We start from the raw sequence: 27,692 nt of genomic DNA on the forward strand, positions 1-27,692 counted from the left end.
AATGCTCTGACTCAGGTAGCCTCTTTATATTCATTACTCACTGTCTGTCTCCATCAGCACATCATCTACTGAATGTCTAATTTTATCACAGATACAAAACATAGCTCAGGAAGGCGATTAGTCAATAGAATAACATTCTTTAGATACAAAATAATGATTTGTACAGCAACCTGCTGTATTCATTCTGTCAGAGTTACAGTTACTATAAGCTAAAATCTCTTTTCAAGCTAGAACAAACTTCTTACTTATTATTGAAGTGATGACGACAAAGACAACCTGCCTTTCTCTTAGGAAGACCTGACCCCTGCTTCCTATACACAGTCCTGAACCAGGCCTGATGTGCCACCAACACCACCAACAAGAACAAGATGTGTGAATGCCAAGTCAAATGTAGAGGTAGCTAGATTGTCTGTAGCTACATTTATAACTTTCTTATTTCCTTCCAATGGCTGGTACTTCACCCACTCCAAGGGGCGCCATCAGGGATTTTGGGCCCCATATCACATTGGTTACTTAAACATTTTTTTCTTAATGTTCTCAAATGGTTTGGGCCCCTGTCAGTCACGGGCCCTTAGAATCGTCCTAACTTTTCCCCTCCTTACGGCGCCCCTGCCCACTCCCCACTGTGGCATGGAGGATTTCAGCCAAACAGAAGAGTCGCTGGAAGAACTGCTGCACTTTCCGTTCCACACCTAAGATAAGATAAGATAAGAAGTACGTTATTGATTCCAATTTGGGAAATGTTTACGTTGCAGCAGCATAAGAAGACAAGGCATTGTACATAAGAGAAATTAAAAGAGTAGAAATAAACATCCAAAATGTACCTCTCCAAGACAATAAGTCTCAGGGCAGCTGTACTTCTAAAAATGACCAGAATCCTCATGGGGTTATTTGGCTTACTGTGGAGGTTTTAAACAAGAATTGTGTCACTCGTAAAATGTACTATTGATGTGCATTTAATTATTTTCCATCTGCAGGTTTAGTGTGATATAAAGGGCTTATTGCTGTATGATGCTGTAGGTCTATTCTAAGATATCCACACAATTCTAATTGTGCCCTGCAGGAGAGAACAATCCTGTGTGAACCGAAATGAGTTTCCCTGAGACATAAGAGAAAGAAAAGAAGTACGTTTTTCTTTTTTGGGGAGTCGGTGGGGGGGGCGAGTCTCATGACTCCTCCATATGTGCCTTTTTGTCAGGACAAAAACGTATACAACATATTCAAGTCTGAATGTTGTACTTATTTTTCTCCAAATTATATTCTATGTAGGATCCAGATAACATATATATACAAATTACAAGCCCACACCTAACAAACTCATTTTCAGAAAATACCCTTGCCATGCCCCTGATAAATTTACAAATGCAAAATAAATCCATCCATCTATCAAACCATCCAAGTTATTCAATATATTTTTAGAGAAGGCATGTGCAGTGCCTGTGTTTTACACAAGGTGGCGCACTGACATCAGTGTAAGCCTGGTGGCAGTGTGTTAATGGTGTTCAGCTTCTTGTACAGTTGTTTTAAAAGAGGAGGACAGGCCTCATCAGAGTGAACATGGGCAGGTCATATTAACTGATCCCTGAAAGTGTAATTGTTAGTAGTTAGCAGGCTATTTTGTTGCAGTTTCACTGTATCTAATCCATACCTTTCATTCATATCCCACTGATGAGACCTTGTTTTTCCTTTTATGGTAACAGAGGGCATCCTAAAAGTGAGGCCAAAACATTGCGTATTTTTCTCCCTGTGTTTTACAATTTAGAGGTGGCGCGTCATCGCTGAAATATGTATCAGAAACAGTGGGGCTGTGGTCTTTAGAAATATTTCACCAGTCTGACCAACACCTCTCCACAGGAGGGGCGTGGTTAGGAAGAGGCGGCTGCAATCCTATTGGTGGATGGTCGGCCGGGACGACAGGAGAGAAACTCCAGGAAAACGGACGGAGCTCGCGCACGATGTAACGGGAAAGGTTACATTTTTGAGTTAAGAGGAAACTTTGCATGGACATGAGGAATATTTCGGGTTAACTTGTTATTTCTAACAGAAAAACTGGATCTATAAGGAAATATCCAGCATTTTATTCCTCTATTTGAAGCGACAGGGTATTTTTTAAACAGTTTTTGACCTTACTAAAACATGACTGAATGACAATTTGACGAATGAAAATGCGAATTGTCCACTGAGGAGAGGAGGTGCTCAGAGAAGCCCGCCAATGCTTACCTCTTGTCGGAACTTCAAAGCAAGTTATTAAAACGTTGTTTTTTTTCGCGAGCTTCAATTCGAAAATAAGGTAACAACATGGCAGAGCACGAGAGCCTGGAGTTTGGAAAAGCAGATTTTGTGCTTTTGGACAACGTGTCTCTGGAAGAATTCATGACTAACTTAAAACTCAGGTAAGCAAACCGCACTACGGTCATTAACCTTTGTAAATCCACACATGCCCAGGAAAATAGTTTGAACTAAAGAAAACACGTTCAGGTGAGGACAAACATAGCTTGTAGCGTAATTTTAGCCCAACATGTTGTTACATTATAGCCGCTCAACAGGTGCAACTTGGCTCATTCAGAGTGTAGTATTCTCTTATATTGTTCGGCATAATATATATGACTGAACAAATCTTGACAAACAAGCTAGCCTGCCATTTATGCTAATGTTGTTGTCACTGCACCTGTCACGATACTGCACTCTTTTGAATTACAATCGTTGGAGTAATGCCACTGCATTCATTTGATGCTGTCTTTCGATCAAACCGGTAATATTCTTGCTGTGTGAACTCCACCCAAACAACAACAACACACACACACACACACACACACAGGTTTCCATCAGCTGTGTTGTAAGTGGCTCAGTGTCAAGTATGCATTGTGAATGAAGAGAGCTGTTGTGGGTTAACATGGACTGTGGCTTCACTTTCACCATCTCGGTTCCTCACCTCTGCCATCTGTAATGAAAGTGCAAAAATGATCCCTGATGGCAGTTTAAGAGAGCCTAGAATGACTAGGTGGTTGTGTGGAAAGTCGTGGTACAGTAGATGTCCAAAAGAACATTATAAGTGTAGCTTTCCACAATAGGAAACACATTTGCAATGAGAGAACGTTTTGTCTTTCTTTTTGACAGCAAAGTAAAATGTGATTTAAAAGTAACTAGTTAATGTGTGATATTAACATCAATAAAAGAAAGGTATTGTACACATTTGGCAGAAGATATCCTGTCAAAAACACATTTATGGAGATGCGTAGCAAACTAAATTGTCCCTGAATCTTATTACATCTCTCTAATCTAGGAGCCAAAGATATTTTAGGAATTGAGCTGCTTTGCGGGAATTGAGTACTATTTTTCTCTGAGCTATGTGGTGAGTTTATAATTACATGGCTTCACCCCAAAACATTCTGGTACATAGATCATCACGAATTGGAATGGTTGATATATTTTGATATGTTTTAGTTTGCTAAACTTGTCTCAAAAGCCTGGAAAAGGGCAGGATGGACTATTGACTAAATCCTCTTTTTTATATTTTCAAGCTACACTGCTTTATCAGTAATCTATTAGATCAAATCAGACTTGATTCCTGGAGGGGAAATGAACATGTAACCACAGTACAAGAAAGAGTGATAAGACACAGATAAAGAGCTATACAATAATAAACGACATTCAAGAGCTATGCACATTACAATACCAAGGCCTTAACAGGACTTGAACAGTGTGTATGGAGCTTAGAAGTTGTGATATGAATCTTATTGTGGACATGATGTTATTCTTTATTATATTTGTATTAGATCTGCTATAGCTTTTTGTTGCAGTGTATTGTAAGCCAATGCAGGCTGGGCATACTGTAGGTGAATGCATGACACACTTTGTTGATAACATGGATTTTTAAGCCAGTCCCAGTACAACATTCTCGGCACACTGCCAGCAGTGACTTGTAGAATAAATATTTATAGGATTTTAAGGATGCAGGTTTCTCTTTATTGGTTCGTATACTGAATGGTTTCCCTTCTATGGCCAATACAGTGAGCCACAAGGCTTACATAACTTTTCAAGAAGGATCTCCACACCAACATTTTTGTGATTCTCTTTCTGCCATCAGGGTGATAAATGTAGCTATCCATCACCTTGTTTCAAGCCAGTTCCTTCTGCACTGTGGTCATTGCAAGTCTTTTCTTGATACCCTTTAGTTGCACCCCCTGTGTTTCTCCTGGCTCCAGATAGTTTGTGTCCTCTTTTCAAAAATGGTCATACTTTATTTGCATCAAGCTTGTTCGTCATAGTCCCTTTGCTAATGTTTGAGTGTTTAATTAATGCTTAGTAATGTAGAACATCTAGGTCAACAGCAAGGTCTGCCCGTAGGGACATTTTTAAGAGTATATTATTTCCTAAAATGCCAACAGAAAGGAGGGCTAAGTGTGAATTGGTTCTTGTTTTTGTAAGAAGAGATAGTTCTTTGTTAACAGTAGGGCTACTTGTCTTATAGTACAATACATGAAATATATTTTGTGTTTTGGATTGTTGATTAGAAAAAAATACATTTTATTAATAAAATAAATAGTGATAGCCCATTTTCAGTCCATCAATATATATAGAAAGTTATCAGCAGATGATTTGATAATACAAATTATATTAAGTTGTTCCCCTACACTTCTATGCACACATCTATTTAAATGCAGTGTTTCCCCTATATACCATTAGCGGCGGTGCAGCTAAAAATGATGAATGATTTTTTAAAATTAAAATAATGATAAGTGGCGACCATTTTAGATTGTTTGTTATGTGGATTTATGTTCAATAAAGGTGTATTTTGCTAAATCTTGAGACATTGCCACTGTATGTACTAGGCCTCAAGAGCCTTTCTTGTGCTGGCAAACACATAGAAACATATTGGCGGGGCGCACTTCGCACGCGCACGCACACACACTAAGGAATTCAACGCGCTCCACGCTCACATTTTGCTGGGTGCCTTAGCACCGCTGCTATGACTCCATCCTAGAGGGAACACTGAACTGTATCTATATGCAGAACATGTCTAAGAGAAAAGAGTTCCAGGTGTGTCTATGACGTGTCATAGAGGATAAGGCAGTTCTGATTAACAGTGTTTTTGAGAAAAAAGTGATGAGTTTCTGTGGTGTGCACGGGAGCTCTGGCAGCCCAGCAAGAAGACCTGAGAGCTAGCAGACAGCATGAGGCCCCTTCTCCCATCTCTCTCCCATTTTCTGCATGTTTGTTTTACTCTTCAGCTAGACAGCTCTGTGTGGACATGGCGTGTGCAGATGCAGTTGAGGGTGTGACCAGCCAGGAGTGCTTCCTGTTTGCTCCTTTGTGGGAGTGGACCACTTGAAGGAGGGGTCCACAGAGCATGAGGCATCTAATGGTCTCCATTTGTCCTGGTGCAGTTATACAAAACAAGTGAGCTGGCTGGAGCACGTCTGCACATCTCTCCTGGGTGTATTTTACGCTAAATGGGGGAACTGAGCCTTCCAGTTAACTGCCTGGCCTAATTAAAGAGACTTTTTGCACACAAAAGTTCTGCTTAACAATATAAATGTATATGATTTTTTTTAACAAGTATAATAGATAAATAATAAACCCTCATTGGATTTGGATATTGAAAAGCAGAACTTCCAAAGTAAAGTATTTTATTTTGATGTGGGTCAAAGGCTGAGCTTTGGTTAGCAGCTACTCATCATGTAGTGACTCCCATTGCCTGAGTTTGATTAGCAACCGACTAAATGATATTGTTGTGCAGGGGATTTCTACTTGTGCCATTAAGTGCTTGCCACGTTGAGAATGTAATCAAGTTCCCAAATGGAGCATGGTTTGGAAAGGTTTGCTGGTTTCCCTAGTTGACTTTGACTTTGTTTGACTTGAGGTTGAACTGTGTGGCCTGTTCCCTGCTATGTAGCCTCCCAATCTCTAAATAGAGCCCAGCAGATGCCCGGTCTCTTTATAAAGATGTCTGGTGGGATAAAAGTTCAAGCCAAATTCCTGTCGGGTCTTGGGAATTTGCCTGAATTGACCAGTCGCAGATAAGAATGTTTGGGCTGAAACGGTGCGGAACAGTCCATTGGACCAAAGAGTATTTATGGAGGGGAATAAAGTGATGCAAAATGACGGGAATGGTTTAGAGACTGAAGTCAATTATAGTATTAAAATTCATGTTTTAAAGGTGATTGCTCTCTTGGTTCTCTAAATTGATTTGTAATTGATTCCCCCGGGGATGCCACAAGCCAGATATGGCATCAGAGGAGTTTCGCTAAAAATAGTTCTTGCAGGGTGGATGCAAAGAGGGCTTCAGCCACGATCTCCTAATACTAACAGCAGTGAGTGAAGGAAGCTCTCTGCTAACTGTACGTGTGATGGTACTCTAGGCTCACAGTATGTGTGCCAGGCACAGTTTACTACAGCTAAATGTCTTCATAAGGCAGCGTTGTTTTGACTGTCCCTTGGAATCCAGAATTCCAAATAAATGTGTAATATTCCTGAAAGAACTGACAAGCACTAGACAACACTTTGACATGTTAAAGTGAAGATGAATAAGAATTGGTAAAAACATAAATGGACAGGTCTGGATGTTTGTTTCAGTCTTGTTGACATATATGATGGGAGACAATAACATCCCAAATATGTGCACTATTTGAAAATTATTTTAGCACACAACAAAGTCTGAATTGCCCAGATGTAGTTAGCACCATTATAAAAATATTCAACCAGAGGCTAAGAATTCTTTGCTCAGGCACCCTCTTGTTTTTCCAGTGAACTACAGATAGAGATTTCAAGATGAATATTTATAGAATATCATGTTTGAATAAGTGATAACATATTCTGAAAGCTCCTGTTTGTTTGACTGTATGAACTCTGCAGAGTGATTTGACCTTTGAACCCATCTATGGGGAGTTAAAGAGGACTTTGAACAGGAAGTCTCCAATAATATGGAGCAGACCAACGGAGCAGGGAAGCTGGCATTTCCCCTCGCCTTTGCTCCTCACATTTCATTGTCTCCTGCCGCTGCTCTTCATAGCCGAGTTGGGAACCCTATGTGCAGACATGTTCTTCAGAGTTATATAACTCACAATTCAGGCCTTCAGATGTAAAGTTGTCACTCTATTTCTGGTGTTTCCTGGATTTGGCAATCAAATTACAGTCAAATTCTTCTCATCTGCTGTTTTAGGGAACAATGGTTCTCCTGTTTTAACTGGTTAACTTGAAGAGGTGGCTCAGGTAGAGCTTGTCAGGCAGAGAAACCAAAGGTCAAGGGTCAGACTTTGTACTCTGAGATAGGAGTGCTCGATGATGGCAAAAATCATAATCTCGATTATTTGGGTCAATAATTGATATCACGATTATTAAAAACGATTATCCATTTACTTTAAAAACATTCATTTATTGAAAAAGAATGAACAGTATGTTTTTAACAGTTAATTACCCTGAACTTTAAGTATAATTCAACTGAAAAACCAATACAAAAAAAAAAATAAAATAGTTTTATTACGATTACGTTGTTTTCGTAATCGTTGCAAGCCAAAATCGTAATTGCGATTAAAATACGATTAATTGAGCAGCCCTACTCTGAGATATGGCTCAATAGATAAGTCATGTCTTTCTTTTCTGTTTAGCACATTTGGTACTAAACACTATTTTTTTATGTCATAGGATCCTTTAAAGTTTTAGCATTTGCCATCAAAGCCTTTTTTGCCTAGGGTTCTCTCCTTAGTTTCATCTCACATACTGTATTTGTTTATTTGTATCTATCTGTTCATTCCTCACTGATAAAACCATGGGGAGAAGTGCTGAAATACTCTTACCCTGCAGCGAAGATGAAAATGGGTGATACTTTGCAGCCTCTAAGAATATTTAATCCCAACCCGCTTATTAAAGTTTTTTCCTCTTAGCGGTGGTCAAGACTGGAAGAGAAATATTTATAGATGATCACTAAGATAGACTGTGTTCGCTCTAAGCTTCCTGCTCATTTGCCCAGTAGCTCTTTTTCTTGGATAGCAGAGTATAATGTAAATTACAATCATCTGGCCAATTGTGCAAGTAAAATATGCTTCTTTCATAATGTAAGAAACTTCAAGATAACTCTTTATGCTAGTGTTTCTTCAATTCCTTAATCTGTCACTCCCAGGAGATTCTTTGCTTATCACAGAAAAAGAGTCTCCCCTGAACTGGCGGATTCATAGAAGGCTTTTTGAGAAATGCCTTGCGGGCCCGCTCCCCTGCAATCCACCGGTGAAAAGTCCAGTCTCGCCACAAGAATTTCCATACAACCGTCTGTAATCTGAAACACATTACCATCCTCACATAAACAGAGGCTGTGCTTGTGTAGCTTCAATGCCCTCTAAAATAAGTTTGGCAGCTCCCATAGACGTCTCATTAGTGGACTGCCTGAGCTGGCAGGCAGTGTCAGGACCAAGCCGTTTAGCAGAAGCTCCAGTTATTCTTCTTCTTTTGCTGCCTTTGTGTTTCTTGACTTTTTATTTTGGCTCATATTAATTTGAGCAGATTACTGAATTGTATTCCTGCTTCCCCATATTAGTATAAGAGCACATACACAATGTGTTAATGGACCTTGTGATGAGACTGTACCTTTTGCTAATTCAATATTTTTTTATTTAGGCAAAATTCTTATACATCTGATTTTGTTAAGACAACATAGATTGTTGCAAGTTTGCCATATTTTATTAAAGGCTTAGTGCCCTGATAATATGTACACATCAACATCTGTGTACAGGTGTTGTGTAGTATCACTGCCTTAGTGAAATAGTCCTATGTACGTCTTTTTATGGTTCCAGATATATCAGTTAACAGTGGTTTGGGATGAAGTCAAAATAAATCTGATGGTGTGGCTGTTAAATGGCCCTGAGTGAACTAAGGTCCGTTTTTTAATAATACACTGGAATTGATAATGATTAACCTAAAAGATTCATCTTCACCCATGCCCTTGTTACTGTGTCCATAGAACATTTAGTACTGTTATGTGACACATTAAAGCTGTCTCATGATTCAACAAGAAACCGCATCCTTTGTTTGCGACATTACCCCAGACACAACTTCCCAGGAGCATTGTTCTCCTGCACACACACACACACACACACACACACACACACACACACACACACACACACACACACACACACACACACACACACACACACACACACACACACACACACACACACACACACACACACACACACACACACACACACACACACTGGGCATATAATTCACTGACACTATCAGGAGCACCATTGTTCCCTTTTAACCATCTTCAGGCATGGGCAAAAGTAACTAAGTGCAATTACAATTTGTAGGTACTACTACTTTACTTACCTTATTTCAATTTCATGCTTCTTTATACTTCTTCTTTACCACATTTCTGATATAATTGTTGTACTTTCCACTCCATTACGTTTACATGACAGCTAAAGTTAGCTTATTTTATTATTATTTTTACAAAATTATAATCTTATACAATTCTTCACAAAACCCCTTACAAATAAAGTGTTTTCTTTCAGTTTGATAAATTGTTAGCGGTTCCAGCAAAGGGTGGTCTTAATATAAATATATATATTTTTTTTCTATATTCCTCCTTCAGGTGTGCAAATCAAAGTTTCTTAAATTGCCAGTGTAAGCCTATCCTTGTAAAATAGCATTTTCTGCATATTAAAAATCTTATATGGTAATTTACTTACTTTACCCAAAATAGCTATTTACTGTTACCTAATTTGACCTATGGGTATTAAAACATCCCATTGTTTTCTATCCCTTTCCACTCTGTATTCCATTCTTTGTCCATCTGTCTGTTTTTCTCTTCTTCCCTGCCCTTCTTTTAGCCCCGATTAAAAACATAGTGCCTTCCTGAAATAGCATGTTGAGTAATGTCTGGTTCCTTTGGATAGGTTTCTCTTTATTTCTCTCTCGCTCTCTGTGTCTCCAGTTATTCCCTTTTTACATGAGCCACTGCTGGTCCGTGTGTAAAAGCGTAAACAAGTTCTGCTTCAGGCTATCAGCCAGGCCTCAAAACCCCACCACTCCTCCCTTCATTCAACCAGAGAGACATTTTTATTGAATTTTGGAAATGTAATATGGTTGAAATCCTCTCTGGAAATGCGTGTTTCAGTAACAGCTTGGTGGCAGCACTGTTTGTGTGTCTGTGTGTAAAGGGGTGGGGTGGAAGACTGCCATCCCAGTTAGCAAAGAAAGGAGGGTCAGCCACCTGATCTGCAGCCAGGCTGTTTACACATGGCTCTCATTTCCCATAAGTACCTAGACCGGCCATCCTCATGGGAACATCCTGTAGTGTGAATGGTGAACACATGCTGCTCAGTTCTATTCAAGCATGGCCTTGTGACTAAGTCTTTGAGTGTGCTTGCTGCAGAGGATTGCTGCACAGTGCAAGATACATGTAACCTTAGCTTAATCATTCTTTCACCATTAATGGCTGCAATCTTTTTTTTAAACCATATATATAGATGAAGGATACATCTCCCCTTCCTCACACCATACAAAAGTGAAGCCTAACTATTTCAGATCCCAGAATAATTTTTTTTTACAAACCTATCTCTGCAAGGATGAATCATAATTAAGAAGATTTCAAGTTCTGGTTAGATATTAAAATGAACGAACACACTATGGTCTAAATAATAATTAGTGACAACACCATTAGTTATTTGACAAAAGAGGATTATTCATGTCTCTGTAGTCAGGAAATAGCTTATTGCATATTCAGAATTGTTTTAACTTTAGTGTGAGCACAGCAAATGTCTTACATCATGTTACATAATCTGCCTCCATGCTCCATCCTCAGTGCAGAGCAGCTGTGTCGGTAGCAGGGAAACTACCCCTTCTGATTTTGGAAGGAGATTGATGTGGGCCTGAGGGAGGGTGGATGTGTTATGTGTTGATGGGCTGTGTCTCCTACGAACAGTCTGGGAGCTGCTGTTTAGCACTAAACAGGCTTTACAAAGCAGCGGAAAATCCCCCAATGCAGAGCCCAGATGTCTGATGGCTGCAGACCGTGAAGGAGGCCTCTGTCACACTGTACAGTGCATACATGAGTGGAGTAGAGCAACCGTTTTGTCTTATTTCTGGTGGGTCCTCAAAATAGAAACAAGAGTGATATGTCGACGACAAAAGCCCAGCGGGATGTTAAACCTCAGCTTTGTTCATACAGCATCTTTACTAGCCTCTCAGGAGCAATAGTGGTCATAAAGAGTTGAATAATGCATGCAATGACAAGCCAAGTTTACCCATTATTCAGCAAGACTTCATCTTAATCTCCTTCATGAGCGTGTCAAAGCTGCTACTGTTCACCTTCGCAGGCAAATCAGTGGGCTTCACTAGAATAACTAACTTCTCGTTGTTTTAAGAATATCTGCATACACCTTTCTCTGACCTCAATCCTTTTTTCTTGTGAGAAATACGCCAAGCTTTCTCTACTTCAGGCACCTAGAATGTATTTATATAAAACAATCTAACAAGAAAATAATTTATGATTAAACTGTTCACAAGTCATACATCATGTAATGACATTTTTAGGAACCTCAGATTTAAGACAATAGTGAGCTTCTAGCATTGTGTCAACAGTTTGTGTGTTTCCCTTTCCTGTTTGAACATAAAAATGCCCTCCTGCCTGCACAAGGTGAATTACACGAGGAAAGGTCCTAGTTTGGAGCTGAAGAATTTGATTGGCCTGCAAAGAGCTCTGACCTCAACCCCATCCAACACCTTAATGATCAAATACAACATTGACTGCCTTCTCTGATATTGTTTTGTCTGAATGGGAGAAAATCCCTGCAGATCAATACAATTATATATGGGTGTTAGTACTGTTATGTACACGGAGGTGTGTGGCGCAGTGGGTTGTGCGTTGTTGTTCGGATCAGGGGGTCACAGGTTGAAACCCCACTGCAGTCAGCATATCGTTGTCTCCCTGGGCAAGACACTTCACCCCAAATTGCTCCTGTGGGGATTGTCCACAGTATTGAGTATGTAAGTCACTTTGGATAAAAGCGTCTAACAAGTGACATGTAATGTAATGTTTGGCTATGTTATATAGGCCGTATATGTTTTTTTAGACGTCTTTAACAGCCATGTTCAGTGTGCTTTGGCACTGTTTATGCCAATTGTCTGACTTTCAGAATTTGAAAACGTATTATTGCATCTGCCAAAATACTTAATCCAGTATTTTCTGGCTTCTACTAATCTTTCCCATCCTCAGTGAGTTTATTTGCTGTGACTATAAACTCTTAATCCTTTTAGGATAGAGTGGTGAATAATTAAATTACTTCAGAAAGATGGGTTAACAAAACAAGTTATTGTGAAACAATTTTGTTATAAAATAATCTTTCATCTGCTGCAAGGCGTGTTTTGCATTTAATGCACAGTATTTCCTTAAAATGTTATTATAACATTAGAAAAAGAATAAAGCATATTTCAGTCCTGCAGATGAGATGAATAAAAGCACAGAAAAAAATGGCATCTAATTAATCTACTAGTTATTTCTACAATTAGATATATGTTTTGTCTTTAAAATACCACAGAATTGCTATAAAAACACATTCCGTTATTCTGGACGCCTAGGTGGAGTCATGTTTATTTGACCACCCCAACTCTCAGAAATCAAATAATGCTTTTTTTCATATATTTTGAAGACAAGTTAAAAATGCTCCCATATCTAAAGTCGAAAGCAGTCAATATTTTGCTTGAAAAGTTAATATAACTACATTTGAAATAATAAAAATGCTTAATGATCTGCTTGCTATGTTGCAGCACTAAAACATTTTTTGTAAATTTTCATGAGCTTTTCAAAACAACATTTAAGAAAGACTACAGACGAGATGTCCTTTACCCAGCAGCCATGTGGATAAGCCCTCCTGCACATTGCTGTCAATCTAAACAAGAGCAGTGATGGTAATAAACTCTGAGATAAAAGTAGAACAGACACAGATTAACTCCCTTTATAATTCCTACATTGACCCTAAAGTTCAAACCTATAATGATGAAAGCACGTGCCGGCTGGATACGGGCCACACATTGCTCCATATAACACACACTACTGATACACAGATTTCTTTATAACACCAACTTGTATGGGACTGTGTTTAAGTCTAGATACACTTTCTCTGTTGCCTTGAATTTCTGCTTTTAATTCAACTTTACTAGCAGAAGCTAACAGTCAGATGTTTTTACGAGAGTTCAACGAGCAGCACTTCACTTCATTTAGAATTACTGCATAAGTAAGTGAAACATTTTGGTGTTAGAGACAGACAATTATGTTAAATGTCGTAATTACACCAGCGTGTCCAGCCTCAGGGTAGAGATGTTGTGAGGGGAATTTTCATGGGATTATTTGAATCACACTTACCTCTATTATTTTCTGAAGTTTATTTTCAGTCGGGTATAGGGGAGAGATTGTTGGTGAGAAAATGTCATAAATTGTTCCCGCTCCTCCCTCAGTTAACCATAAAAAAGACCCACCCAAACAAGATTGGAGACAGTGGTTGTGCTCGGCTTTGCTCTGTAATTCACTTCTGAGGGGAGTGTGTTGTGTGTGCGTGTATGTGTGTGTGGCATTAGGGTTCCTCTGGTATTTTTGGGGCAGAAAAAGTTCCTTTTAGTAAAACATTTTTCCACTGTGTTTTTGTGTATGGCAAGTCTTTGGAGTCACTTTTGAACATGTTTGCACAGTCAGAGGTTGGTAGAGATAATAACAGTACTGACAACTTTTAGGAATATAAACAACTCAAGAGTATCAAGAAAAAACAAACAAATCTTAGAGTATAATACTTAAAAGCGTTATTTCCAAACATGGACACAGCTCCCCAGACTCCATTAGCAGCTTCATTTCGATACACTGCAACTAGTTCCTATTGGTCAGACAGAGTTTCACCAGGACCAGATAAACAGGCTAGTTGTCTGTCATGCTCAAATCTCCCATGAGCAAGTATGCTGACATTAGCTGGTTGACCTGATGTATTTTATGAGCACACATGCTCTTATGTTGGCTTTTTAACTATTGCAAAATATAAAAGTGCAAACTTTGTTCAGTTTCTAAAGGCTTACATATAGACAGCTCTGAGCATAGACTTGAGTCATTAAAAGATTACAAACAATCAAATTCAATCCTCAGTTTAACAACAAATAAACTGAGTATGAATGATCAACAATGTGTAGGATTTTCTGTTTTGTTTTCAGAGACAGAAGATATGGAAAACATGAATGGGTTCGTTTTTGGGAAATTCCAGCAGACTGTCTTAAACCTCAAACAACGAACAAGCTTTGTTTCTGTTGTAGTATGCCAAGTGCAGATTCAGAAACTAACAAGCTGCACATAAATAGTCTCATGATCATGTCACACCAGCAGGTCCCTCAGTGGGAGTCAGACTATACATAAATCATCACAGGTCTCACAATATCTGATGTTTCTTGCACGTATGATCTTTCTATCCCCTTTTCTCTACATGCCTACCTCCTCTTTCTGTTTCTCTCTGTCTCATTTCCTGGCATCTTTTGGGATGGGTCCTTTCGGAAATAGATCACAGGAATGCCGGTCAGATGAAGGGGGGGTGATGAAGCAAGAGTTGTGCTGTGATTCCTCAAAGGATTAATGGACTGGTAAACCTTCACTCTGGTTTTATGTACTTTCAAACATCTCAATCTTAATCTAACATGAAGCTTCAAATTGCCCAATTTATTCTGAAGGTCAAAAAAGAACCAAAAGTGTTACTACATTGCAATCTGATTCAGTGTCAATGCAACTATGAATAGTGTTTCTAGGGGACTACTATGACCCATACAGTCCTCTAATCCTGCGTCTATTAAATCCGCTAAATGAGAGTGGAGCAGATGGATCAGCCAACGCTCAATCTCAGTTGACACGCACAAACTGATTGATTTTTCTCTTTTCTCCTCGACGTGGAACCATTTTATTCACAAAAATGATGCGATTGTAAATTTAGAGGTGGGGGTAAAACTCCTTTAGATCTCACCTCTAGATCTAGATTGTCAGTGATTTGATGATTTAATGTCTGCCTGTGTTTTTCTAAGCTGTGCAGCTTCACAGAGAATCCACACTTTGTGGTATAGTCTGATGCGGTTTGTTTGTCTAGTGTGTAATGTTTTGTTATTGGGTGGAAAAAATGAAAATTACAATACCAGACTGACACTCCCAATGATAATATTTGTTCAAAAAACCCTTGACGTGTATTTGAATGATGTAATGTGCCTGAACTTCTTGTCCTTTTTGAAACAATTTAGCAACATTGCCTAACTTCAAAGAAGTGATAGTTTTTGCACATTTGTGAAAGTGAAAGCCATTCCTTTGATAGAAATGAGTCTCTACCTGTCACCTTGTTCAGGGGTGTTTATTAAATCAGCTTGCATGAATTCAAATGTTTACTTAACTTTTTGAACTCATGGGGCTGCAGAGTTTGACATAAAATGCAAGCCTTAGCATAAATAAACATATTTTATACACACAGATTATGTACAAGGGCAACAATACTCCCTTGAGACTGGTTTGCTTTATAATGGTATATTAACGTTGTTAGACATTTTATACCGGTAACGTACAGATAAGAAGAGTTCAACCAATGTCACTCATCATTATTCATCAATAAAGATCCGGATATACAGATGGGTGACACATCTCAATCAAATCCCACAATGGTGAAATACAATCACATATTTGGTATTAACAGTATGGCGGAATGTTTACGTCTCCTTTTATCGCTAAACACGAGTGGAGTATTTTAATATCTTGCATTTAAACAATATTATTAGATGTTTATGAGCTTTCCTTTCGTCTGGTTTGGAACCATATCAATTCCCAAGATGAAAAATACCTCCAGATGTTTTCATTTTGGACAGCATACGCCATCACCTTCTTTCTATACATACAGTACGCAGCTGGGACTCCACATACACCCCCCTCCCTTCATCTCAACCATTGTTGAAGATCCCCCAGCAGCTATTGTACGTTGAGTGGGCAGCTCTCCGTGTTGGCCCATGCAGGGGGAGACGTCTGAGACAAAGACCTCCGATTGACATTATAACAATGGAGCGGGCACACAGCAGCCTCCTGACTGGGGGGGCGGGCACAATGGCTTTTTCTGTGGCATCAGGATCCGAAGAGCCATCTAGTTAGCTTAGCTTTTATATTTTCATTATCAATTAATCCGACAAATATTTTCAGAGAAAAGTAAGAACTGTCCATCCCAGTACGTCAAAATCCAAGTGAATGTATTTTTTAGTCAGTCCTTAACCCAAAGCTTTTTAGGATGGTAATATGATATAAAACGGAGTAAATCAGTAGAACGGCATTTTCAGTTTCTTTTGCTTGGAAATTGACTGTTGAATATTATTATTTCTCTGTCGATAACAGAAAGTGGCATTATTTACACAAAAGCCTCTTATTCTGCATCTTTATTCTACCGTCTTCATATCGTCCCATCCTGACCAGGACCTATGCTAGGTCATTGTCAGCCAGCCGTGCCATTTTGTGCATGGCCTGACATACAGTAAGATTACTGACATGCAGTATGAACACATAAGGATGAGCTAATCCAGCATGTGTAGTGTGTGTACAGTTGTGGTAGAGCATTGTTGTACCGAGCTGCAACATGAGTCGTGTTATCCCACCCTATAGCGTTGCTCAGTATTTCACTTCAAATTTGATGATAATATTGAGCACTAATGTATTTGACGTTGCCATGCTCAACAATTGGTTACTGTTTTTTTGTTCCCACTAAAATGCACTATTAACATACCTTTTTAAAAGTTCAGTGCGGATATGATTTATAAAAAATGATTGAAAAATGCAAGGTTTAGAAACACTGATAAACAAGAAGAATGTTATGGACATCCATCAACAGCCAGTTGGAGTAATAATGTTCATCATTCAGCGCTTGATTTGTAATTCTACCAGTGACTGAGCAATTTAATTCAAATATATGATAACTCAATATCTGGCAAGTCGTTTTAGCAAATATGAGTGCTTGATTGATTTTTAATCTGGCAATCGCTTCAAACCCACAAACACTTTACGTGGGCCTGTTAGGACCGTTTTGGAATAATCTGCGTTTGGCTCTGTTTGCAAGGCAGCGGCAGAGGTTTGGCAGCTGTGAAGAAAGAGGCCATTCTTCTGTTGAGAGGAACTGGGCTCCTAGTTCTCTTTGGAGAGGAAGGAAGTCAGGCAGGCAGGCGGGCCTGAGGCTGGGGGAGAGAGACAGAGATCAAAAGATTGTGTGATTTAGAGAGAGATGGGCACAGAAAGTGAGATGGAGCTACTCTGTACCTTTGAAAAATATGTCCATTTCAGAAAAATACGACCATATAAATAGTTGTTATGACTATGGAAGTTTATTTATATAGTACTCGTCACACAAACCAACCTGCATTCTGCACACATGCAGGCAGGGGTCATTTGTTATACCATCCTTAACAATAGGCATTCATCTGCTGCTGTAATAAACGACACTCCTCTGGTTACAGTCTTTGCACAATATATTGGAACCTGGCTGCAGGGTTTATCCTCCATTCAGTCATCATCAGGTCCAACACTGCTGTTTGGTCATCAGGTTTTGCTCACAGTTTAAAATGCATCTTAGCAATGTTGGATTGGGTTGAAGTCCAAACTTTTCGGGCCAGTCAAGTTCTTCCTGACCAAACAGGAAACCCATGTCTTTATAGAACTGGCTTTGTGCATGGAGGACATTGTCATTTGAAACCGGAAAGGGACAACAAACTCATACTGTTGACATAAAGTTGGAAGCTCACTATTGTTTAGATCTCATTGTATGTTGCAGCACTAACACAATTGAAGGAGGAAGAGTTCAGGAGCAGAGAGTTGATCTTGTCCCTCAATACAGCATCGGTGTCAGATATATTGACTCCCTTATTGACAGTGATAGAGGTTTTGAAAAAGGCTTTGAGCTAGTAACATGCAAACTGAAAGATTGTAACATGCAAACTGAAAGATTGTAACATGCAAACTGAAAGATTGTAACATGCAAAATTGTGCCGTTGGACAGATTGAAAACATCAACTCACAATATATATGGCTTACTTACAGTTTACCAATGTAAATGTCGGATACATTTATTTAAAGTGGCAAATGTTAAGCTGGTTATACAGTTATTGAAATACAATTTCACTTTTGATTCAATTCCTTTTTTTCCTTTTAGGAAGTTGCTGCATAATGATTGTCATTGTGTGAGTTTAAGTGACAGGCCTTCCCAGTCAGTGTGATGTTGCTTTGTATCGGAATGATTTTTAATTAATGCATTGACATTTTTAATTAGAATTTCCTTTTTTCAAATAGTTTCTGGTTATTGCTTGATGCTGGATTCTACAAAAGTATTGACTGATGCTAAACGTTTTAAAGCAGTAGTTTTGTAAATAAAAAAAGTATTTCCTTCTCTGGCAGAGTTTGATTATAAATTCATCCCAAAATATGAATGCTTATAAATGAAGACAGAAAACTCAATGAGTAAATTCGCCTGCTTGAACACAAACACAAGATAGGGACAAGTAGAAGGATATTGAACATTTGATAAAACGACTAAAAAGCCACGCTGTGTTCCCTCAGGTTTGAGAAGGGGAGGATCTACACCTACATCGGGGAGGTGGTGGTGTCCGTCAACCCTTACCGTGCCATGAACATCTACGGCCGCGACATGGTGGAGCAGTATAAGGGCCGCGAGCTGTACGAGAGGCCCCCCCACCTGTTCGCCATCGCTGACGCTGCTTACAAGGCCATGAAGAGGAGGAACAAAGACACTTGTATTGTCATCTCAGGTAACACAGAAAGCCCCCCTGCATGGGTCACTCCAAGAGAACAAAGATGTTTTACTCTCTCTACATTTCACAACAAACGACAAGGAACACATTTCTTCTGAGAACACTGTAATCCTCCTTTATTTCCTCTTATACTCCGGTGTTATCTGTCCTGACGGATGTTCTGGAGCAAATGTCCTGAACATATTAATATAACCTCTGAGCTTTGTTAAGTTAATAAAAGTAATGAATACAAAAGATGTTCTTATGTGGATATAAGCTGTGTGACATGCTGGAGAAGCCATGCAGAGGATGAAGCACCACTTAGTGGTCAGAAGGGGGAACTGAGCATCTTAAAACCATGGTGTCATGAATCCATACCCAGACAAAAATATAGTTTGGTCTATTAACTCACTTCGAAATCAAAGTGATGTTGTATACTGAAACATGTTTGTGCAACACAGTATCATTTTTAAAGTATGACACAAAAAATCAGGCTCTGGGCATGGGTCTTTTCAGGTTCATTATTCATTCATTTATAAAGCAAACTGCCTAAAAATGACTACTGAAATAAAAATGGATACTTTTAAAGACTCACTGCACTTTGTATTGTTTTCATTGCAGGGGAAAGTGGAGCTGGAAAGACAGAAGCCAGCAAGTACATAATGCAATACATTGCTGCTATCACCAATCCCAATCAGAGGGCTGAAGTTGAAAGGTGAGCTGCTGCTATTGACCCGGTTAACTCGCACTGAAAAGACCGTACACAGGCTTGGTTTGGTGACTAAATATTATGGGATGGGGAGTGGGTACGGAGGAGTTTTTCTTTGAATTCTTAAAATGGAGTTGTTATGCATGGTTAACCACAAAGACAGTCATACAAATCAAAGAAGCCGCGATACATTGGATAATAACAAATAAAAAGTCATTTAAAACTCAAAATCCACCAAAGAATGTTCAGCAATAATCCTCTTCCTCAAATTAGAGTTTCTAGCTGCAGCAAAAGGTCTATTTTAGTACGTACATATGAAAGAGCTTCATATCTCATTCTTAATTATCTATTTTCTAGGTCACATTTCTTATCTTGCAGTTATGGTTGATAGAAGCAAGTCATATTCCACAAATGATTACTGCCACATATCAAAGTCTCAGCTATTAAACCATATGATCCATAACTGACAGCCCACACAAAGTTAAGGTCAGGAATAAAGGTGCAATTTGTGCAGGAAAAAGGTTGAAAGGTCAACTTTAAATACAAATGACTGGTGTTACATTTGAACCAATACAAATATTTTAAAAAACATTTAACGTTAGAGGCGTCATTATAGTGTCGAATATATTTTCATAAATCCTATGTCATCTGGGTATCATTTGGGTCACAGGCCAGTCAGTCTTTATGTGACAGGAGCAATATGTGTTATGTTATGTATGTTTTTATTCTTAACAGTACTGCAATATCCATTTCCCTGTATAATATATTTTAACCAATAAAAAACCTCCATTAAATGTTCTATACTCTTACCAGCTAAGTCTAAACTTTACAGCTATTCGGACAAAAGCAATACAGTGTTATCTAGGTTCAAGAGAGTTTTTAGATTAGATAATATAGTTTCAATGGTATCATTAGCCTTCAAGTTATGAAACCTGGTAAATAAAAAGCCAGACATTTCTGAGAAAAAAACGCCTTTTTGAAAAGAGGTTTTTAACAAAATGACAGATTGTAGATATTCGTTTGAAATGATGAATTGATTCTCCTGCAAGAATGTAGCACAGGGTCAAGTCCTACATTGTGTACATGGAGGCAGATCAATCAGTCTTTCTAACTTCTACTGACTACTCCCAGTGTATTGTCCGTTATCTTTGTGAGTTAGGTATCAGCTAAGATTGTTGCTCGTCCCTCTCAGTTATTAGTGGGTCTCAGGGGAAAGCTTTGCCATGGTTTGCTAGTGGAAACAAATTAAAAAAACTCCAGCTGTACCTGGTCAAATATCACATACAAACACTGACACAACACATCTGTCTGAATTTATACATGTGGTTTTCTGTAATAACTCTGTACATGGTGATATATTTTTAACCTGCATTATTCTATTTTTTGTCCACTTGAGGGCAGCAGAACAAGCTATTAACACAACAATGGCACATCATTCACACTTACATCACTTTACTGTCCACCAATTACATGAAATGGAAATGTGTCTTTGGCCCTGGCCACACATACCATAAACAAACATACAGTAGGGAACATACAAAGTGCAACACAATTATGCATTTAAAAAGTGGAGGTGACCATGTGGCAGTTATTCAATTAAGTCACATTATTGCCTATGCTTTCCAGCAATATTTAAAAAGAAATGAGTAAATGTACATGACAAAATGATGGTCTTGGTTTTCGTAATTGTGTCCTGAAATGTGCTTAGGGATAGGTTTCGATAAGATGTGAATGTGGAAGGATCATCATTTTATAAAGTTGATATTGTTAACAAGCTGTTTCCTATTAACTTATCTTAAATGTACTAAGAAGGTTTAAAGTAAAAGAATTTAATGAAACATGTGGGTTTGCTAATTTGACCCCAGCCGACATCTTAACCTGTTCTATTGTTTCACACAGGGTGAAAAACATGCTGCTTAAATCCAACTGTGTCTTGGAGGCCTTCGGGAACGCCAAAACCAGCCGCAACGACAACTCCAGCCGCTTCGGCAAATACATGGACATCAACTTCGACTTCAAGGGAGACCCCATCGGAGGCCACATCAACAACTACCTTCTGGAAAAGGTATTGGAGTAGACATAGCTCTAATTTAAAGTGTCATAATCCCAACAAACGGGAATAACTGGCTTGTTTGATGCTCCGGGTGGCTTTAAAACGGCTGTTATGTAATGCTCCACTTTTTCCACAGTCCAGGGTCATTTTCCAACAGGAAGGAGAGAGGAGCTTTCATTCATTCTACCAGGTACATATGTAAAGAGCATTTGTACAGTATGTGTTTGTTAATCATGTAAACGACTGAACTCACAACCAGGAAATATGAATCATGCAGAATTCTGAGTCATCAAGGGGCCTTTTGTACCTACATGTAGGAGCTCAAATTGAATTGAACATGAATAAGCCATATTTATAATAATTGTAATACATGATATATGAGTTAAAATGTCATAAATGACAGTTGGTAGAAGTTTGCATAATGGCCGTTTAATGATTCAAAAACTCAAAAAGGGGACTGTGTGTATGTTGTCAGTAATAATGTATGTTTTGTTCCCCCCCTAGCTGCTCAAAGGTGCTCCAGATTCCCTGTTACGTTCTATTCACATCAAAAAGGACGCGACAGCCTACAACTACATCAAAGTTGGAGGCCAAATCAAGGTACTTCTTAAAGTTTAACTTACATTCTAACAAAAGTAGAAAAAGCAAAGAATGAAAACCAGAGAACAAAAGTCTGAGACCGTCAGTGTGAGTTAGTCTTCAGTGATATGGATGCAATCAAACACACCACTTACACACAGATGTGTTTCCTCACCACAGTTTACAGATTGTATTAAACTAAACAGTACAAAAGTCATGTATTGCATGTAAAGAGAGCATTGCAGTAATCATCATCCCTGTTACTGTACAGAGGAGTGTTTTTTTATGTAGACCTCAGCTTCGTGCCACAGTCTTTGCATGAGTTAATGAGTTGGAACAAATCCACTTGACAGCAACACAACAACAGCCTGACGTAATGGAATACAACTCAACCAAACAGCTGAGGTAGCGGTTTATACACTGTGTGCCTCAGTGGCTCCTGTTTTATAGCCAAACATCACAGTGGAGCAGCAGTTTCTAATGTCATTAACTGTGGGGAAATGACCGCCCTGCTAGTTTGAAAGGGACAGGAAAAGACTGGCTCCAGGACAAAACACTTTGATCCATGTTTATATTTGTTTAAGTAAGATACATTTTTTAAAAGATAAAATGTTCTTAATTTGAAATCTTACTTGACATTGCAATGATAAATCCAATCAACTTTAACACTGTTTACTTTCAGTATTTTGTTTGAATCCTTCTCCAACATTTCCTGTTCTCTCTCTCTAGTCTTCTATCAATGATGGCGCTGATTTCAAAGCTGTGGCTGATGCCATGAAAGTGATCGGTTTCACAGGGGATGAGATTCAGACTGTTTACAAGATCCTGGCCACCATCCTACATCTGGTAATACCCGATAATATCAAAATCCCCACTCAAGTCTCACGCCAGCTGAGTCCCAATATGGGAGATACTGTGTATAGATTTGAGAGAAGTGAGAGCCATATTGGCAAAGTGGGCCGGTATGCTTGCCAGGATAGTAAGTGTATGGATTTGAAATGGCACACATTTGTTTACTCTTTTGTTTGTTTTTGACACTGGGTACTATTTCCAATGCAAAAGCAGCTCATTAAAAAAAAAAAAGATATATATATACAGTCTATAAGGGTCTATAATTTCCTAGGCTATTTCTGGTATACAGCTATATTATTTCGTACTGACTATAGAGAAACTAGAAGGAAACTATTGGAGTATTATTAGTCATTTTGAGTTTATAAACAGTTTTCAAAGGAATTCAATTGAATAAGTGATATGTAGAAAACTAAGTGAACAGTCATTATTTGTTCATTTGATGTTTGGCTGCAGTAAAAAAAATGCAGCTAAACAGGTGTTCACTGTATAAAATACTCTCTTGTTTACTTTAGTTTTTATTATTTATTTGCAATTTTAACTATCTAAAGAATTTACGCTGTTACTGTATCGTTATCCTTTTCCAGGAACCTTCCTTTTTGTGAAATGTCCCTATTCTCTTGTTTTGCCTTGAGAAGATGGATACCCCTCTTGTATCTGTGTCTTTATGCTTTTCTAAACTGGAACAGAAGCACCTAGCCTGACATCATTTGTACACAGACAACAATGTAAAAGTTACACATTTGCTATTATGGATATTCACAAATGGCTACAGCCAGTCATGCCGTTTCCCGGCTACATGCTAAGCTTAGCTAATCACTGCCTCATATTTAGTGACATACATTCAAAATACATTAAACTGGTATCAATCTTTTCATCAAACTCTTGGCAAGAACGCACATTTGTGTTTTCCAAAATGGTGAACTATACCTTATGCACTGCCGAATAATCCATGCATCGTGTCTTCTCTTCTAGGGCAACCTGACATTCGGGGTGGACGGAGATGTGACTTTGATAGAGAACACAAAGCTGGTGGCTGTGTTTAGCGACCTGCTGTCCACCAAAGAAGAAAACGTGGAGAAGGCCATGCTCTACCGTACCGTGGCCACGGGCCGGGACGTCATTGAGAAGCAGCACACGATGCAGGAGGCCAGCTACGGACGGGACGCTTTAGCCAAGGTAACTGTTTGATAGTTAATTACATCTTGCTGGTCTTTTGTCCAGCAGTACTGCACACAACACTTTCTCTGTATTTGGCCGCACACAAAGAGGGAAAAACACAACCAGCTGATGGCGAGGGGTTGTGACATTTCACCAAGCACTTGGCGATAGTTTCACTGCAATTCACACTAATTCACACAAGCATGAGTCACAATGTTGTGACTCCACACAGAGGCTGGAGACTGTGGAGGAGGAAATGTATGTAGGCAGTTTCTAAACCAGCACTGTGGGCTGTGAACAAAAGTCTGACTCACATTATGACACACTCAATGACCCATCTGTGCTGTGATCCTCTCTGCCCTTGAGCAATGCACTTGTTCACCAGCCAATTAGTCTAATGAACCTGTTTTCATATTTTGTCGTCTTTAGGCCATGTACGAGCGACTGTTCTGCTGGATAGTGGGACGAATCAATGACATCATCGAGGTGAAAAACTACGACGCCAGAGTCCACGGGAAGAACACCGTCATCGGGGTGCTGGACATCTACGGGTTTGAGATTTTCCAGAACAACAGGTGAGCATGAGACACACTATTACACCAAAACAAAAAGCATCAAAACATCTGCATCCTTTCTAACAGAATGTTACGTTTCTGTCTGTATTTATTAGATTTTCTTGGTTGTAACAAAGACAACAAAGATCACATTTCTCCATATATAATTAGAAATATATTCCGTTGCATGCATAACATTCAATCCCCTCTATTTCTTTAGCTTTGAACAGTTCTGCATCAACTACTGTAATGAAAAGCTGCAGCAACTGTTCATCCAGCTGGTGCTAAAGCAGGAACAGGAAGAGTATCAACGAGAAGACATCCCATGGAAACATGTAAGGGGGATTTTTGTTTTTCTTTTGTTATGCTTATTTGCATCATTCTGCATTTCCAATGCCATCTCTCCAATGCCAAATATTTAAAGGACACAGAGCGGTGGAGTGGAGGGACATTTTGTTGGCCGACCTGGACATTTGCTTCACAAGGGCTTCCTCATCAAAAAGCAATGAGATTTTTTTATTGGATTTAAAGGTCCCATGTCATGGCCATTTCCACTGATCATAATTCCATTGTTGAGGTCTACTAGAATAGATTTATATTGTGCAATTTTCCAAACTCACATTGGTTTCTCATACAGCATCTCTGTAAACTACGTGTATTCACTGAATTTCACTCTCTGCCTTTAACGGCTCGTTGTAGCTCCAATAGCTCCAGCCCCCACCCTCCCTGTGAGCACAGTGTGCTCTGATTGGTCGGTACGTTGTGAATCGCGCTGAGCTCTGTGGAGGTGTGGTTTCCTTGTTTAGCGACAGCGAAACACAGCCAAACTCACCCTGAGCACACCCAAAGTCACAGCCGAAGTAAAAACAATAAGTGTGGCTTGATATTGAGTAAGAAAAAGGTTGATAAACGCAGTGAGAATGGGTCTGCAGAGAGAATTTCGCCGCGATCCCAACTGTCTGTTATCAGCCTGCAGCCAGGGAGGAGAGATCAGCAGAGCTGCATGCACTGAGTGTGTGTGTGAGGAAGTCCGTGGATTGGTCAATTTGGACCAATCAGCGGGGGGGGCTTAACGTAACGGCTCCACGGATTGGTCCATTTGGTTCCGGGTAACGCATGACATCATGAGTTACCCGGAAGAATCAAATGGACAGTGACGTATCTCCAACGAGGCGTTTTGGGGAGGTATTTTCTGTGTTAGAGTTTTACTCGCTACAGGGTGTACTTTGAGGGTTTTGACTCTGCAGACCGTTTACATGCATAAAAACCTTCATAACACACAAGGGGACGGGTAATAACCGGAAAAGCATGACATGGGAGCTTTAAGAATATTTCAGAAGATCAGAACATTTGTGGCAGTGATGCATGTTTTGTTTAGCTAAACACCAACTTTATGATTTTTTAAGAGTAACTGCAACCGGCAGGACTAAAAAGCTAACGTTAGGCTATAAACTACATCATGGTTCCATGGCTGCGCATCACTTACGCTAAGCTAAAGACGGCTAATGTTGGACATGATTATGTCTCATTAGGCCACTTGTTAGCATCTGTCGTTTTCTAGGAAGCTTCCAACATTTATGAGCGGTGTTTTAATGTTTTTTACATTGTGGAATAAAACAGAAAGTCTCTTTAGCTTGTGTTTATCAAATGTATTATGTCAGGCGTTTAACCCTAACATGTTAAAAGAACTGTTGACCTCAAGACAAGATAACCGGATGTGGTAAAATGCTAACTCATTTTTGGGTTTTAGGAATCATTCCTTCACCACTTTATTGTCTTATTCTTTCCAAAAAGCTTTGACTTTCTCGAGTCACAAAGATTTCAGGAGATTAGTTTCACTGCTTCTTTTATTACCTTGTCAAAGTGTACAGCCTGCAGTATATTTCTGTCACTTTGACACAATGTGACTTTTATTCTCCTGTCTTCTGTTGTCAGATTGATTACTTCAATAATCAGATCATAGTGGACTTGGTGGAGCAGCAGCATAAGGGCATCTTCTCTGTGCTGGACGAGGCCTGTATGAATGTGGGCAAAGTCACAGACGAGGTTTTCCTCCAGGGACTCAACGGCAAGCTGGCCAAACACGCCCACTACACCAGCCGCAAGGTAGGAATCACTAATACAACATGACCCTATATACTATAGAGGACTTGACTTGAGCCAAACAGTCTCTGATGCTTTAGCTAAAGCACAAGACTCAAATGCTGCTAAGCCTTCTTACCTTGTTATAATGGGTTTTTAAATGTTTTCTTTATTTGTATCTGTATCACACAACATACTAATTTCTTCATATACCCTTTAACATTCACCATGTACACTTAACCACTTTACAATACTTCTGACACTGAAGACAGACACATCTAGAAAACCCCAGTGTTTCAATTGGAGCTGCAGCAATATGTCAATTCATTTGTCCTTTGGTGGAAAATAAATGAGGAACTACTGTATGTCAGTAATAAATCAGCTGTTTAGTGATTTACTATCCAAATAACCCAAATAAGGTTTTAGTTCCTCAGATGTGAGAATGAATTTAATTCTTGACAACAATATAAACACATTTCATCTGAAACATCACCCATCTACTTTATTTGCAGCGCTAGTCACACATATCATATTTGTTAAGTCTCTTACAGTCAAAGTTTTGATTCACAGTTGAATGTATCACACATTCATGGCCATCATTTGCAAATATAATGAAACAAGCAAAACAATAAAATGAACCTTAATACAGACTTCAATCAGTATATCATATTCTGCTGGTGCAGGATGTGTCTGTAGTCATTTGAGAACACCAGAGAGCAGATTACAACATGCAGTAAGTAACCATTAGAGCCTGAACATGATCCTGTTAGTTTAATAATCAGGAAGGCTTGCAGTCTAATTCACTCTAATGGTCTGTAAGCTAGACAAAACATAAGCCAATTTACTCTACACAGCTTCTGTCTGGGATCAGATGACTCGGATAAGGTGAAAGTCACCGATCTGGGGTCAGTGTATTTCAGTCTCTCTG

The 27,692-nt window shown here is 39.1% G+C and overlaps 1 protein-coding gene across 1 annotated transcript; it reads left to right on the forward strand.

The window, feature by feature from the left end:
• The first annotated feature begins 1,876 nt into the window (after positions 1-1,876).
• LOC104966375 (unconventional myosin-Id-like) lies at positions 1,877-26,812 on the forward strand. Its single transcript, XM_010795562.1, has 11 exons — positions 1,877-2,393; positions 18,587-18,795; positions 19,399-19,492; positions 21,386-21,551; positions 21,676-21,729; positions 22,044-22,139; positions 22,848-22,964; positions 23,943-24,146; positions 24,558-24,703; positions 24,903-25,017; positions 26,618-26,812. Exons 1-11 carry the CDS (start codon positions 2,299-2,301, stop codon positions 26,810-26,812), a joined length of 1,491 nt encoding a protein of 496 aa, XP_010793864.1. The 5' UTR covers positions 1,877-2,298.
• The last annotated feature ends 880 nt before the right edge of the window (positions 26,813-27,692 follow it).

This window comes from Notothenia coriiceps, unplaced genomic scaffold, assembly GCF_000735185.1.
Source record: "Notothenia coriiceps isolate Sejong01 unplaced genomic scaffold, NC01 NC01_scaffold00037246, whole genome shotgun sequence".
In the NCBI taxonomy this organism is placed as follows: Eukaryota; Metazoa; Chordata; class Actinopteri; order Perciformes; family Nototheniidae; genus Notothenia; species Notothenia coriiceps.